Source organism: Siniperca chuatsi, linkage group LG7, assembly GCF_020085105.1.
Source record: "Siniperca chuatsi isolate FFG_IHB_CAS linkage group LG7, ASM2008510v1, whole genome shotgun sequence".
In the NCBI taxonomy this organism is placed as follows: Eukaryota; Metazoa; Chordata; class Actinopteri; order Centrarchiformes; family Sinipercidae; genus Siniperca; species Siniperca chuatsi.
The window spans coordinates 820648-835777 of NC_058048.1; the positions used below are offsets into that span (position 1 = coordinate 820648).

The 15130-nt window shown below is 39.6% G+C and overlaps 2 protein-coding genes across 16 annotated transcripts in view; one reads left to right on the forward strand and one right to left on the reverse strand.

Moving 5' to 3' along the window:
• The window catches only part of fat3a (FAT atypical cadherin 3a), a 284665-nt gene that overhangs the window by 52507 nt on the left and 217028 nt on the right, over positions 1-15130 (forward strand). The window lies entirely within an intron of this gene.
• Positions 1192-5528, reverse strand: LOC122878841. Its single transcript, XM_044202286.1, has 2 exons — positions 5277-5528; positions 1192-3524 (listed from the first exon to the last, which is right to left on the reverse strand). The coding sequence occupies exon 2, from the start codon at positions 3505-3507 to the stop codon at positions 2224-2226; it is 1284 nt and encodes a 427-aa protein (XP_044058221.1). The 5' UTR covers positions 3508-3524; positions 5277-5528; the 3' UTR covers positions 1192-2223.

Sequence of the window (15130 nt, forward strand, 5' to 3'; positions counted from 1 at the left end):
GACTTACGAATGGATAGGCCATATGTTTATAGTAGCTGTAAGCAGTTTAACAAAGCATAGGTCAAAACTGCAGAGGAACACTTCCTCTAATGAGTTATTTGGCTCAGAGCTCTATCATCCACTCATCCATGCAGATGCTCTTCAGCTCATTTTCCATTCATTCTCCTCTTAAGTGCTTCTCAGCAACAAGATCAGAACTAGGCTGGAAATTACCCCTGGTTCCCAAAGTCTCCCCTGGAGGAATACTATGGTTGCTAACTGTGAAACCATGATAGATGAACAGACAAACTATGGCCTCAATGGTTCATTAGTATTCATCTACATCAGTGATCTTCATTATATTTTCCATGAGACCCACACTGGCAGGACAAAGTCAATAGGAGAGCCACTTTTACCATGAAACTACTATGTAGGCAGATATCCTGCAGCCAATACAATCCAATACAATACTAATTAGAAACAGGCTTACCTTAATACTGGGATAAGCGGAAGCAGGCATGTATTTCCTTGACTTTCTTCATGTTATATTTGTAGTTTATTGTTGCAATCCTTGTGAGGCATTCAAGATGTGCATTGGTGAGCCAGTTTCTCTGTTCTCCTCTTGATAGTGTTTATGGTTGAGAATGTTGACTCACATGTGTATGTGATCACAAACAAAGACATCACTTTTTGTACAATCAGTTTCAAAGTGGGAAAATCTGCTTTATACACCAAACTCCGGAAGTGGCCAACACCTGCTCTGAGTTCAACTTCGAGAATGTTGTTTGTCTGCAACTCTACTATTTCACTTTCCAGAGCAGCAAGATTAGAAGGGCAGAGCTGTGTGATAGTTGGAGTGAGAGTGGATACATACACATGGAAGGGATTTTCAATTAAATTGAATATTTCCTGATGCTCATTCGCATCACTGAATCTGCATTCAAATTCTCCCCTCAGCTCTTCCAAAACATCAACGAATCCTCCTCTGAAGTGCTGCAGCAGAGATAGGTCATTTGTGGTGACAGCTCTAAATTTTGGAAAGTGAATGAATTCTCTGTCGGGTACATACAAGGCACTTATTTTGTTCTGGAATGCTCTGATTGCATTCAGCTTGTTGCTTGGATGCCTATGTCTCCCATGAAGCTGCAAGTTCAAAGCATTCAGGTGACTTTTGACTGTCAGTCAGAAGGGCCATCTGTATGATCCAGTGTGGGTCTTCCAACTCTGGCTCATGTTTCCCCTTGCTCTCCATGAAAGTGCGAATCTCGCGGAGGAGGCTCAGGAACCATTCAAGCTCTTTTCCCCCGGGACAACCATCTCACCTCGCTATGTATCACTAAATCACCGTACTCCGTCTCATAGTCTTCAGTTAACTGCCGGAACTGTCTGTGGTTTAGTGCTTTAGCAAGGCTTGTGCAATCTCAAAAGCTGCCTCATTTAAACGCTCTGCTGTTGTTATAGAGCTTGGCAACCAACGTCACTGCGCAGTGCATTCTGGGACGTAAACAAGAGGGCGCCGCCATATTGTGAGGGCACATCGGGCGAGAATTAAAATATGAACATATCTGTAAAAATATGTTGAAAAGTCAATTAAAAGAATGAAATGTACTATACAGAGAAACTTCTACCGGACGCAAGAAAACGGTACCTGGAAAAGATGGCATTGATCGGAAATCTGGATCCGTATGAGGTGCTTGCAAGAGAATGTAGTCGAGACCCCGACGATTTACCTCCTCTGACATTTCCAGATATTTTTGTATATTTAGTCTGTGTGTGTCCCAGAACTTGTGGCAAAACATTACTCAAAGGACATGCAGCCTCATGTTCCAAATGAAAAAGAGCAGTAGTAAAGAAGTGGCTGTTGTTTATGAAAGAATTGCCCTTGCCTACTCAGTTAAGAGTTTTTTTTTTTAAGTGTTATACTTGACTCAAAGAGTATTAGTTTGTTACTTGAAGTTTAGTGTTTCAAAGTAGTTCAACACAAGAAGCACAAGAAACTAAACATTGCAATTTGCAGGAGATTTTTTTAAATTAAAATATAAGTTTTTAATTATCAAATTGTCATCTGAAGTATTTCATGTACAAATAGCATACCATGTTCATTCTAAGGCAGGTACACACACCCCCACAAAAAATACAAACATGTTCAATCTCAGGAGGGTACCACACATTCACACACACCAAATAGAAAACAAACATTTCTCCTGGGGTCTTTTTACCATTCAGCATGCACATTTTTCGGTTTCATCTGGCCTTACAACACTTGGACACGTTAACTAGAATACAGCAAACATTAACAATCTTATCAAGAAGGGTAAATTCTTCATCCTTACAGGGAAGCAACAAACTAATTGCTACTGTGTTATGTAATAGTGTGTACTTATTGTGCAAGCTACCTATTACCCTTTCTACGTGTATCCTAAGGTGTGCTATAGCACGTGTGTCTTCCACATCCTTAGCATCGAGTTGACATCTGCTTTTAGTGAATGCAGGAGTTTTAACTTCCGCGCACATCATTCCCACACTGTCTTTAATATCAAAGACTCGGTCAGCTAACACTAAATCGCCAGGCAACAGTTTAAGAAGTCCACAATTCTCAGTTATGTGCTTGTCAGATGCTCGTCCCCCCCATCCCTTTGAAATAAATGAAATTAGGCCTTGGGGTGTAATTCCGATCAAGTATTTCATTGTGTGTGTACCTTTGTAGTGGGAAAAGGATTGTGCGTGCGCCATTAAATTTGACGGCCTCTCTTTACGTATTTCAAAACAGTCGACAATAATCGCAACACGCTTTCCAAAAGCTTTCAAAAATTGATGTGGCATTGTGGCTTGTAAACAGTGTCTCTCAGGCCAGTACAACAAGGGAGAAAGGCGTGCATACAGCACATTGATGGTGTCGGCAAAGGTAGCAGAAAGAGTTCTACGTGACACATTAAATATGTGTGAAAGATGCTGGATTGGAAGATCGAGCCTTAGACGAATGAGTGCAAGTAAAACCATTTGAAATTGTGACAGCTTCTTTGAAACTGGCAGGAAGGGCTTAACTGTAGCAAACATTGACAACAAAATTGCAAAACATGGAAGCCCTGTATAATATCGTACCTTCTCTGTATTATCTCTGAAAAAATCTTCATCCATCTTTAACTTGTTCAACTCAGAACTAAGCTCCCTATTTTCCTGCAAAACACGGGTTAGTTCTGCACTGCTTTGCTCACAGAACTGGCATTCTACTCTAAGTCTCTTAGCTGCTGGTTTGTCTGTTTCTGTCTGTTCACTATATTCCTCCTCTTCCACAGCTCCTGTCTCTGCTTGATCCACATATTCCTCTTCTTCTGCAGCTTCTGCATGTTCTAGGACTCCATCTCTCTCATCTTCATTCATGTTGTTTTGTTCACTTTGGCCTCCTCCCTCAGATTCTCTCAAACAGTGTCTATGTTGTCTGCGGCCATGCCGATATAACACTGTGGCTGTGACTTCAGAGTGACCCAGGTGCAGGGTTGGAGCCCGGTCTGGATGAGACTCGTCCATCTCATATGCTGGTTTACCTTTGGGAAGACAAAAGTATCCACATTGAAACAAATTATTGCAATCAACAGTAGAAATACTATATGTAATGTTATACAATACTACATATTATGTTATAATGTAATTATTTATATTTATTTAATATGAAGAGTTCAGATGCAAAAGCCTCTAAGTGACGTCTGAAATTTCAGACATATATACACACATATACATATATATATATATATTAAGGCCCCAACAGATGACGTGCTCAGGGAATGTCTCAGGCAATGGGGAACAGAGGAAGACGTGCTGGAGGAAGGACCATCATGGGAGGACAAACCCCTACACGGGATGTACCACCGGAACATAACTGAAGTGGCTGATATCAAGAAGTCCTACCAATGGCTAGAGCGGGCTGGATTGAAGGACAGCACAGAGGCACTCATCATGGCTGCACAGGAGCAGGCCCTGAGCACCAGAGCAATAGAGGCCCAGATCTACCGCACCAGACAAGACCCAAGGTGTAGGCTGTGCAAAGAGGCCCCTGAGACAATCCAGCACATAACTGCAGGGTGTAAGATGCTGGCAGGAAAAGCATACATGGAGCGCCATAACCAAGTAGCTGGCATAGTGTACAGGAACATCTGCACTGAGTATGGACTGGAAACCCCGAGGTCAAAGTGGGAAACACCTCCAAAGGTGGTAGAGAATGACCGAGCCAAGATCCTGTGGGACTTCCAGATCCAGACTGACAGAATGTTAATGGCGAACCAGCCTGACATCGTGGTGGTTGACAAACAACAGAGGAAAGCCGTTGTGGTTGATGTGGCGATACCAAGCGATGGCAACATCAGGAAAAAGGAACATGAGAAACTAGAGAAGTACCAAGGGCTAAGAGAAGAGCTGGAGAAGGCCTGGAAGGTGAAGGCAACAGTGGTGCCCGTGGTCATTGGAGCACTCGGGGCAGTGACCCCCAAACTGGAGAAGTGGCTACAGCAGATCACTGGAAGAACACCAGACATCTCGGTCCAGAAGAGCGCAGTACTGGGAACAGCAAAAATACTGCACAGAACCCTCAAGCTCCCAGGCCTCTGGTAGAGGACCCGAGCTCGAAGGATGAGACCACCCGTGGAGGGTGAAGGACGAAGGAAATATATATATATATATATATATATATATATATATACATATACATATATATATATATACATATACATACATATATATATATATATATATATATATATATATATATATATATATATATATATATACATATATATATATATATATATATATATATATATATATATATATATATATATATATATATATACATATATATATATATATATATACACACACACATATATATATATACACACACACATATATACATAAATATATATATATATACATACATACATATATATATATACACACACACATATATATATATATATATATATATATATATATATATATATATATATATATATATATATATATAAATATATAAATTACGTACTAGATACTATGCTTTCAGTTCCAACTGAACTCGTGGCAACATATTTAAGTGTTATTAAGAGAATTTCTCGTGCTTCAGTCACAGTGGCTGGGTTACACCTGGTAATATCTGAGTGGCTCAGCTGAGATCACATGCATTTATTTGAACTAGCCTTGTCTTGTTCTAGTGTTTAGTTACAAAATGTAGAGGAACCTATGACTACTCTCGGTAACAGAACAAAATGAGAACACAATCGTTTGCTAAGTGAGGTTTATACACTTACCTGAATGAAAATGCCTGGAACACACTTTAAGTTATCTTGGGATGTCTGCGAAATGTATGTCCATATGTCTTATGGCGGATATCCAGGCCATCCGTCTCCGCTTTGTTACATCAGACACATAACTTCCTTCATTTTGTTTCCAGGCCGGAAAACAATAAAAAGAAAGACCGTTGTCTATTTTTCTCCCACGTTGATCGTGTGAACGGACATTACATCCAACAACACAGCAGGTTCTTCCCATGACTAAAACTTCGTCAGCGCCTCAGAACAGGTGGCCTCATAATATGGCGATTTTTCCCATCAGCCATTGCGGCGCTAGAGCCGTGACGTCACGCCCCCATCCTCTATTATTATTAGTTATTATTACTATTATTAGCATTCTTTTTCATATCACTATTATTACTATTATTATTTAATTAAGAATAATTATTACCACTACCATTACTATTATTTTAAATTGCAATGTTGAATTTGCATTGTTCAACTGTATGTTCTTTTTCCTCCTTGCCCCCTCTCTCAACATGACGGCAGATCGCCTACCTTGAGTCCATAGCTTCTGTTCAAGTTTTCTGTCTTAAAAGAAGTTTTTCCTTGCCACTGTCGCCAAGTGCTTGCTCATGGGGGAAATTGTTGGGTCTCTGAAAATAATATTGTAAAGAGTACGGTCTAGACCTGCTTTATATGAAAAGTGCAATGAGATAACTTCTGTTATGAATTGGCACTATATAAATAAAAACAAAATAGAAGTTGTTCTGTGGATGAGGTTTTGCTTCTCACAAAAGGGAAGCAATAAGCTGCTTGAAACTTTACTTTGCTTGAAACCAGAACTGGTTTGGTGGCATGTTAGATCCATGGAGGATAAATAAATATACGTCTGTCCATTTTTCTTGAAATTTCCTATGTTCCTCTTGTATGGCTCATCTCTTTCTTTGTTTACTCTGAACACATACTGTCTGCCTGCTAGTTCCCTCTCCGGTGTCTTCGTATTGATTTTCAGTTGCTGCATGCTCCAAGTCTTAATTTTCCTCGCTTGTCACACTGCTTTGTTTCTGTCCACCTGGTTTGCAACTTTGTTTGATTGGAAACTGATCCATTTTTATTGTTCATGCATGTCATACTAGCTAGTATGAGACCCTGCAATAGCCGAACTAACACTACTAAGTGTGCAGTGTCGCCAGATTGGTGACAGTTTCCACCCCTTTAGCAATATAAATTCATTTTAGTAAAAACCCAAATATTATGTAAAAAAGTTGTATGCTTATAATGCAACTTTTACTACTGTAAATATATATATTTTTAATCACCTCAAATTATCCTACACCAGCCCACTATTTATTTACCCGTCCAACAGCACTATCGCTATTGTGGTGCTCCAGAGGGCCGCCACAGTGAGTTAGGGTACCTCTGAGCAGATTTTGACAATCCCATGTTTGTAGCCTATACTGCCATCTTGTGTATGAATAGTGTAGCTGTTTTGAGTAATTTTATGATTTTTGTGTGTATTGGCTACATTATCATACAATTATTAGCTGCCATGCATGCTTGGTGAGCTGCAGAAGACAGTGAGAGAGACAGATGGAAACAGAGGCAACCAGGACTTTCAGATGATCGACACTGAGATGCTACTGGAATATGAAAGTGAGATTGGCAGGCAGTTGTAGGTTCATGTAGTAACTACAGTTGCTACAGCAACTGTAGTTACTGTATATCAGTACTGCTTTCATGTCATGTGGGATGGAACATAGCAATGGAAAGGGTTCTCATGGACTTTCCATGGATGAGTAGTTATCTACTGCAGGGCTGCAGTATGATGGGCAAATTGTGTGTAGAGGCATAAAAAAAGTGTACATGACGAAATTGCATATGGATTCCTAGTAGTAAGTAATGAATAGTTATTGACACGAAAATATGTTGTTACAGGAAAAGAACTTACATGTGACATGAATGCAGTATTTAGCATGGCTAATAGTCATGTCCATTTGTACAAAAAAACACTCATCATATGAAGCATGTGTGACATTACTAATGAGAAAGATAATGACTGTAATATACAATTAATATGATTTTAACAAAATTCTGGAAGAGAAATATGATCTACTAGCTGACCAACACCAGTTACTGTAGTCTTTGATTTGCGCTCTATATCTCTTTACTTTTTCCAAGAATAATTTTGGAAGAGATTTTGAGTAAGGGTTAGTGTTTAGTGTGGTCATGAAAAAAAATAATACTTCTTATACATCTTCAACCCTGTTGGACATACTGGTGGATCCATTATCACCACCTCATTATACATAGCTTAGCTTTGATCAAACTCTTAAGAGACGTTATAAATGGCATCTGCTGTATTTCCAGAAATTGTTTAATAACACTAGAAAGCTACAGCACTTATAATTCCAAATCCCCCATTACATATCTCCTCTCTATTTGACATTATCACATACGTGATGCTGACATTCAAATAAGATGCCATTTTGGTTGTGGCTGCACCATTACGAATGGAAATATTCTAGATGTCTTGTGCATCAGTTTGTTCACATTCCCCAATATTTAGCCTGACTGGTTTGAACAGTGTTTGGCTGTGTTTGCATTTGTGCTGATGGACCCCACTGGTGGATCTGGCAGAGTTGAAGCGGTTACACAGAGAAAATCATGGTTCAGGAGGTTAATATGTTACTTCTAAAGCAATGTTCTCTACAGTTTTCCTCAGGCCATACTCTCAATTCCTTTAACAGTTTTAACATATAGTATCTGTGCAACAAAAAGAGGCTCGCTTATCAGATGCCACTGTTTGCCTGATGACTATTCTTCATTTTCTTTTTGCTCCTCATCCAAACTGCTCAGATGTGTGTGAGGGCAGTAAACAGCAGAAATTTAGTTTGTGGCAATTCAAGCATTTGTGTTGATATGTGTATAATGCGGTGGCATTATGTAGTTGTATTTTGTGGTGATATTGTGTGGCTGTGGTTTAGATGCTTCCAGACTATATACAGATTTGAGAACAAAGAAAGGAATCTGTTCCTGTCATGTTTTCAGGATTTTGTTTCTCTGTCCATAAATTTCTGCTCAATTATCCTCATAGAAAAGCTTTATTCCAATGATAGCAGCTCCTTCTGGTCAGAACAAGAGCGTCATGTGCTGTAAATACACGCCTGATTCTGAAGCTGGTGTTCCCTCCACAGAATCCTGGTCTGAAACCTTCAGCCATGGCACAATCCCACCAGGAAAATCCCTCATTACTGCAGAACCAGCAGTTACGTTGATGGCTCTAGTTTACCCCGAGGAGAATCTTGAAATGTGCTCTAAATCAGATGTGCTCTAAATGCCTTACGGTTGGCTTAGACATTAGTTTTTAGCAAGAACCAGGCTCAAGAGTGTCTTGTTCTCTCCCACTATCTTTTTTCTTCTCCTCCCCTCCTCTGGCTTCTCACTCACTCCATCCATCTTGCATCCAGTCAGTTGGCTGCAAGCTTCTCTTTTGCACTAACCAGCAGAGAAAAAAAAAAAAAAAAAAAACACAACCCCCTCACACTCAAGACTAAAATAGGCACACTCTGTAGAGCTCATACTGTGGAGGCTGGCTACAGTTTTCTCATTCTCAAGTCTGAAAGTCTTCAATACCTCTAACCCAAAGTCTGAATGTAGTTCTAAAATACTGCCTTGCCTGCATACTGTGATGTAGAGCGTGTGTAAGCACTGTGTTCGTCTGGGGATGACAGCCAGTCAGTGTTAATTATGACTAGAATAACCAGTCAAGTTTTAGCCAGTTCAGATGGAGCCAAAGTCAGCAGCAAAAATTCAGTTTGCTCAAGAATTAATTCTTCGTCCATTAATAACATAAGTTACTTAACTCACCTACCAGCACGTTGTTGGTTCGACTGGCCTTTTTAAAAAAAAGTTACATTGGAAATGCAAGAACCTTGTACTAAAGAAGCACAAGGTTCAAAGTTCAGGTTCTAAGAAGCACCAGGTTAGAGGTTTTTCAGTTCCAGTGGAAAAGGAATTTTTTTTTAAATTTATTTATTTATTTTTTTTATCTAGCACCTTTAAAAACAGAGTTTACACAGTGCTTTGACAGACATGGCAAAGCAGAAACAAGATAACCAGAAGGCAGTATAACACCAGAAAGCTAAACAAATGCTAAACAAAATTACGACAAGACAAAAACAATTAACATTACAATAAAAATAAAGAAATGGAAACAAATGCAATAAAGAGACGATAAAGACACATATAGACTTGCCTTTAAGAGTTTTAAGTGATTTAAGAGAAGTCACTCATTCTGCAAGCCTTGTCTCCATTACAGACACTGAAGTACTTTTGAGTACACACAGCCATGTGAAATTTACATCAAGTGAATATTTAAGGACTAAAATGATAGCTATGAGATGTAAAATAATATTAAGTTCAATAGTCAAACACTCTTTACTTGCCTCTGTTGCTGGCTGGAGAATAAGGGTAAAATAGTTATTTTGACACTGTTGACTAGCAGACATGTTTTACATTATCAAAATAAATCCCATTATCAACCAGCATTTCTACTCGAGGGGCAAGGACATAATCTCACACTCTTCCCACCAGCAAATAAATTCTACTCCACTCACAGTGGTTGATAAGACTATCCCCCACAACAATAGGCTGATTTATGCTCAGTAGTAATGATGGCATGTTCATCTTGTGCACATTGTAATCTGATGGCACCAAGCTGTTTTAATTCATCCCTGGTCTCCAACAAACTACTCAGGTAGTCAGGTAGCTCATTAGGAAAAAAATTCACAGGCAGTAATTAAACACTAGGAATTCAGTTTAACAAACGCAAACCAGTCCAAGGGAGCAGACAGCAGAGTCCAACAAAGCTGGCAAGGCCCAAACAAAACATAGAAGTACTCCAAAAGTCAGTGGCAGGAACACAGAAAACAGAGACCTGATCTTTTATACTTATGCAAAGTTCTGAAGTACTCAAGTCCAGTCTCAGTCTTTACTCCTAGTCTTGGGACATTTTTTCTGTATTATCTTGGACCTGTCTTGGTTCTTGTAGCTGTTTTGATTCAGACTTGTCACAGTCTCAATCATCAGTTTTTTTTGTGATGTCTTTGGTCATGACCAAGTACAGTTGACCTTTTACTTTGCTGTCAGTTCCCCATGCGTTACATTAAATTTATCAAGGTATTACAGTATTTTTCAATATGATGGATGATATGATTTTCAATACCACCAAAAATACTCTCCTCTTTCTTTTAAACTGATACGGAGATGCTGTATTTATGTTAGGGCTGAGAAACGTTAAAATGTTTCAATTTTCCAACAATATTAGCGCAGGTGTGCCCCCCCCAGCTGGGAGATGTGTGCAAGCAGCGAGTTCGCTATATTCCACAAGCTCTCTTAGCTTTACCCGTCTACTCACAAAATGTCAAGAAAGGAAATATTCTTACACCTATTTACCTTATCATACAGAAAAATACAACCGTACACTTTCTGAATTCAAGTTTCCCTCTTTCACCAAACTAAGACTCTTAATTGCCTTGTTAACTCATAGTAAAAAACTTCTTTGGAGGCAGACCATTAAATTAGCTAAATAAAATAACAAAAATCGCCCCAAAAACCCCAGACCGATTGCCGATATATTCGTCCAATCACCCAACCCTAGTGGCTGCATAGGATTGTTTCTGACTCGTGTGATCCAAACATTTCCAATAACTCCAAAGCGTTGTCCCAAAGTCCAAAAGTCAGAATTTACGGAAAAAAGATAGTTGTAATTTCCGCATCATTGCCACATACAAAGGGAGGCACACACCTGTATTGATGGGGTGGTCTAGCAGCAGTCTAACAGCACCATAACTGACGAGTAATAATCATTAAAGTAAGTTGATTTTTTTTTAAAAACAACACATTCATCTGATGAATCACTTTATTCAAATTGAGCATTGTGTTTGAGGATATTTTTTTTTAGGGTGATTACGTCATAAGATATGACGACAGATATTCAAACCTTCATTCGAAAATCTCAATAGAAGCTTAAAAAAAATGACATTCGGTACAGCACTATGTAGGCTGATTGCAAATTTACACAGCATTGTAGGCTAGACAATGTCACATGCTACAGTGACTTCTATTACCAGCAGCTCAGTTTTTACGTTGTTTATGCTGTTGTTTTTTTTACACAAAAACTGTCATATATATTGTATACCCCGGTGAAATGTCAGGATGGTATGAAGGTATTCAAAGTAACTTACAATAAGAGCATTCAACCATATGCTACATTTTGAAACAATAAAAGATAGAGAAAGAGGGGTTTTTTTGTTATTTTTTCATGGGCAAAAGTGCAGTCTGAGCAGATGAGTTTTCAGTCTACAACAGAAGATGAGATTCTGCTGTCCTGATGTCAATGGCGAGCTTGTTCCACCATTGTGGAGCCAGGACAGCACACGGTCATGATTTTGTTGAGTGGTAGCTGGGACAAATATCTTGCAGCAAGTTAGGCAAGTACCAATGTAATCTAGATAATAATTGCAATGACTTCGACATGTGGGCTGGGGGAAGCTGGGATCAAACCGCCGACCTTCCAATTGGTGGACGAACTGCTAGGACAGGTAAGTGAAAATGAATCGAGCATGATTATAACTTGCTTGTCCAACTATATAAATAAATAAACTTATTTAAGGCTATAAACATTACAGCAGCGACACGTGATGCGCATTTAGACACATTGTTAAACAGGTCTGAAAAGCCAACACAGTTTTTCCCCATATGTTTCACTCGAATGATAGAACAATATATGATAAAGCATTTCACTTGTCCGACCAAAAAGTTTACTTGTCCCTGACAAGTTTTAATGTTAATTGTCAAGCCCTGCATGTTTTACTCACAAGCTTTGACGCTAGTGAACCGCCGTTAGCTAACACATTAAACCAGCCAACGTTAGCCTGGAAGCCAGGCTCATTCATTCATTTGCTACCGCTAACTGAAAACTCTTTTTGCAAGAAAAACTGGCTTCCATCTAGGCTAACAGATTTGCCAATTTGACACAGCAAATTTATATGCATTAGGACTTACAGTTACAGCATAAATAGTAGGGTTGGTTGTATCCCTCACACCTAATTTGTAACCACAGGGTGTCTCTCTGTCTCCCATTACTACAGTGCATTGTGTTTTCCTTTCTGACGAATTACAAATAAAGTGTGTCCGTAGATCTATTCTTTTGACCTGATCTGGCAGCAGCGCAGCTTCCATGCGGCTCTCTCAAGCCTCAGGTTGTCCTTCAAGTCTCAGATGCAGGGTGGTGGGCAGCACGTGTCAGCCAGCCTGTCCTGCTTTGATATTCATGTTCTGCCATAACAGATGAATTATTGAGCAGCACATTGTTGATTGGGCTCAGGAAAAACTAGACCTATCAGCCCTGTGTTGGGACCACTGGACTCCACAGATGAATTTGTTAATTTCTGTGACCTAAACTGAACATTTGTTATGAAACATGAGCAACTGAATGCAGTCTCCCACAATGCTTCGGGTATTCACACCTATGTGAACTCTGTCCATGGATCCAGTTTTCAGCTACCATTGGTCAGTGTGACCTATGACCTGTGACGTCACCAGGTCAATAAAAGGGTCAGCTGGCTTTTGTTTCACTCTCTTACACACGGAGAACCCTGAATAGACCTCTTATGTGTCCCCTTTTCCTCTCCATACCATGTGATTGGCATATTTGCAGACTGAATTTGGAAAATAAAAGCAATTTCCACTGACCAATCAGAACAGTGTATTGTGTGTGTGTCTTGTTAGTATGCTACATTTGCCTTTTGAATTTTCCTCGGGCTCCAATGCTGTTGCTATTGACAGCCAGTTATCATTGTGCTGGTTCATTAACCACTTGCATCAGCGTGGCTTTTGTTTTTTCCAGAGGGGCCCAGTCAGCAGTACATGACTGACCTCTTCTATATGACGATTTAATAAAAGCTCAAATTGCTACATGTGGCCCAGAAAAGCTGTCATTATCAGGAAATGTGAGTTTGCACTTGTCCATTAAGAACAGAATAATATTAGGAATGTTATAGTAGGGGTCAACTGATTATCGGCCTTACCAATGATCTGATATTCAGCATTTTTATAATTATCGGAATCGTTATTTTTTTATCCGATTGCCGATAAAATAAATAAATTAAAAAATTTGCTACATTGGCTCTGATGCTGCTGCCTCTCTCTGTCTGAAGTCACTAATCTGAAGTCTCGCTCAATGTCCCGTCCACAGCACTATCTGATTGGTTACTTGTCACGAGTAATAGCCTGTCAACACTGAAGGCTCCTGTGCCACAGACAGGCTAAAAGGAATGCATTCGCAGACTGGAGCTGGTCCAGTGACCTGGAGGACCTCCAGAACCTTGACTAACAGTTGAACTGGTATCGCTGGGCTCACTGGGCTGCTCTCTCTCCTCTCTGCTGCCTTCGGACTCACTAGGCTGAGATGATTGACTGGTAACGGCGCCAAATTAATAATTCGTTATTTTAAAACTTTTGGCTGTATGTATTTGTTGGGTCTCTGTAAATAAAATTATAAAGAGTACGGTCTAGACCTGCTCTATAGGAAAAGTGCAATGACGTAACTTCTGTTATGAACTGGCGCTATATAAATAAATAACACTGAAATGAATCAGCCTCAAGGGACTTCAACCTCTTCTCTCTCAGCTTTTAAGCACCACCTTTACATTTCTTTTCTTTTCATTTGTCCATCTTTCTCCACTTCTAGTTATCCATGTAAAGTCACCACTTAACAGAGATAGGAAAGGGGCGGAGCCCAGGTAAAGTTAGAATGAACTTGACCATAAGGTAATCTGCTGGGACAGAGAGGCTGACAGATGTAATATCCAACCCATCCCACTCATCTGAGCCAGTCAGCCACACTGGTGCATAATCAAAGTATAATTTTGGAACTCAGTGTTTGTAGATGTTGTGTCGGCCCAAAAGCCAGGTTAGCCCACCGGGAAAGTGCCCGGTCTGCCAGATGGCCAGTCCAGCTATGGAGGTGAAAGCTATGGCTTTTTGATCAGTCACGTTTCCCTGAATAATGCACTGCAGTGATATACAGATCATTTAGTTTGTTTATGTAGTGATAGCTACATCTTTGAGTGACGTTGGTGTCAGTGCAACTGGAACTTATGTTAGCTACCATATTGCGAACGTAAGATTACTCACCTGTACAAGTTGGTGTTTTTACATGTTATAGGTAGACAATGTTTATAATTGTGGTAGCAAGCTAACTAACGTTAGGTTTAGTAAATGTAACATCAACTTTGCTTTCGCCTCTGTTGTGAATGAAATTCTGTTGCCTTTGTTGCCCTTCACTAAATGGGTTAACTAGCAAGCTACATGGACGTGGATGTTATTCAACACCAAGCTAACGGTGAGTCTCGTAGAGCTAACTTGAATACGATAGCTAATGTTAACAAGTTAATTTGTTCATCCATACTTTAGCCAGCTGACTAGCACAAAAATTGATAAGCTATAATGTTATTTTTTGCATGACACTTACCAAGGCCGGTCATACTCTCAGTCTTAACTCACAACCACTGTCGCTGGTACTCTCCAACAGTCATATATGTCGTTTTGGGGAACGGTCATAAATGTCATTGGCAAACGACCTATTCTGTCGTTTAGGTATTAGGACTTGTTAACGCTGTCTCTGACTGTTTCTTGTAGAGAGATGCTAGAGACTTTAGACGTAATGGAACTGCATCTAAGGCCTGTGTTAATCCATACATGGACTGCATAGATGGTGTACAGTTATCTGAGTTGAATAGTCACTTCAAATGTTGAAGAAATTGCTCTATGTATTAATACATTTTCATGTTTACCAATATTATATG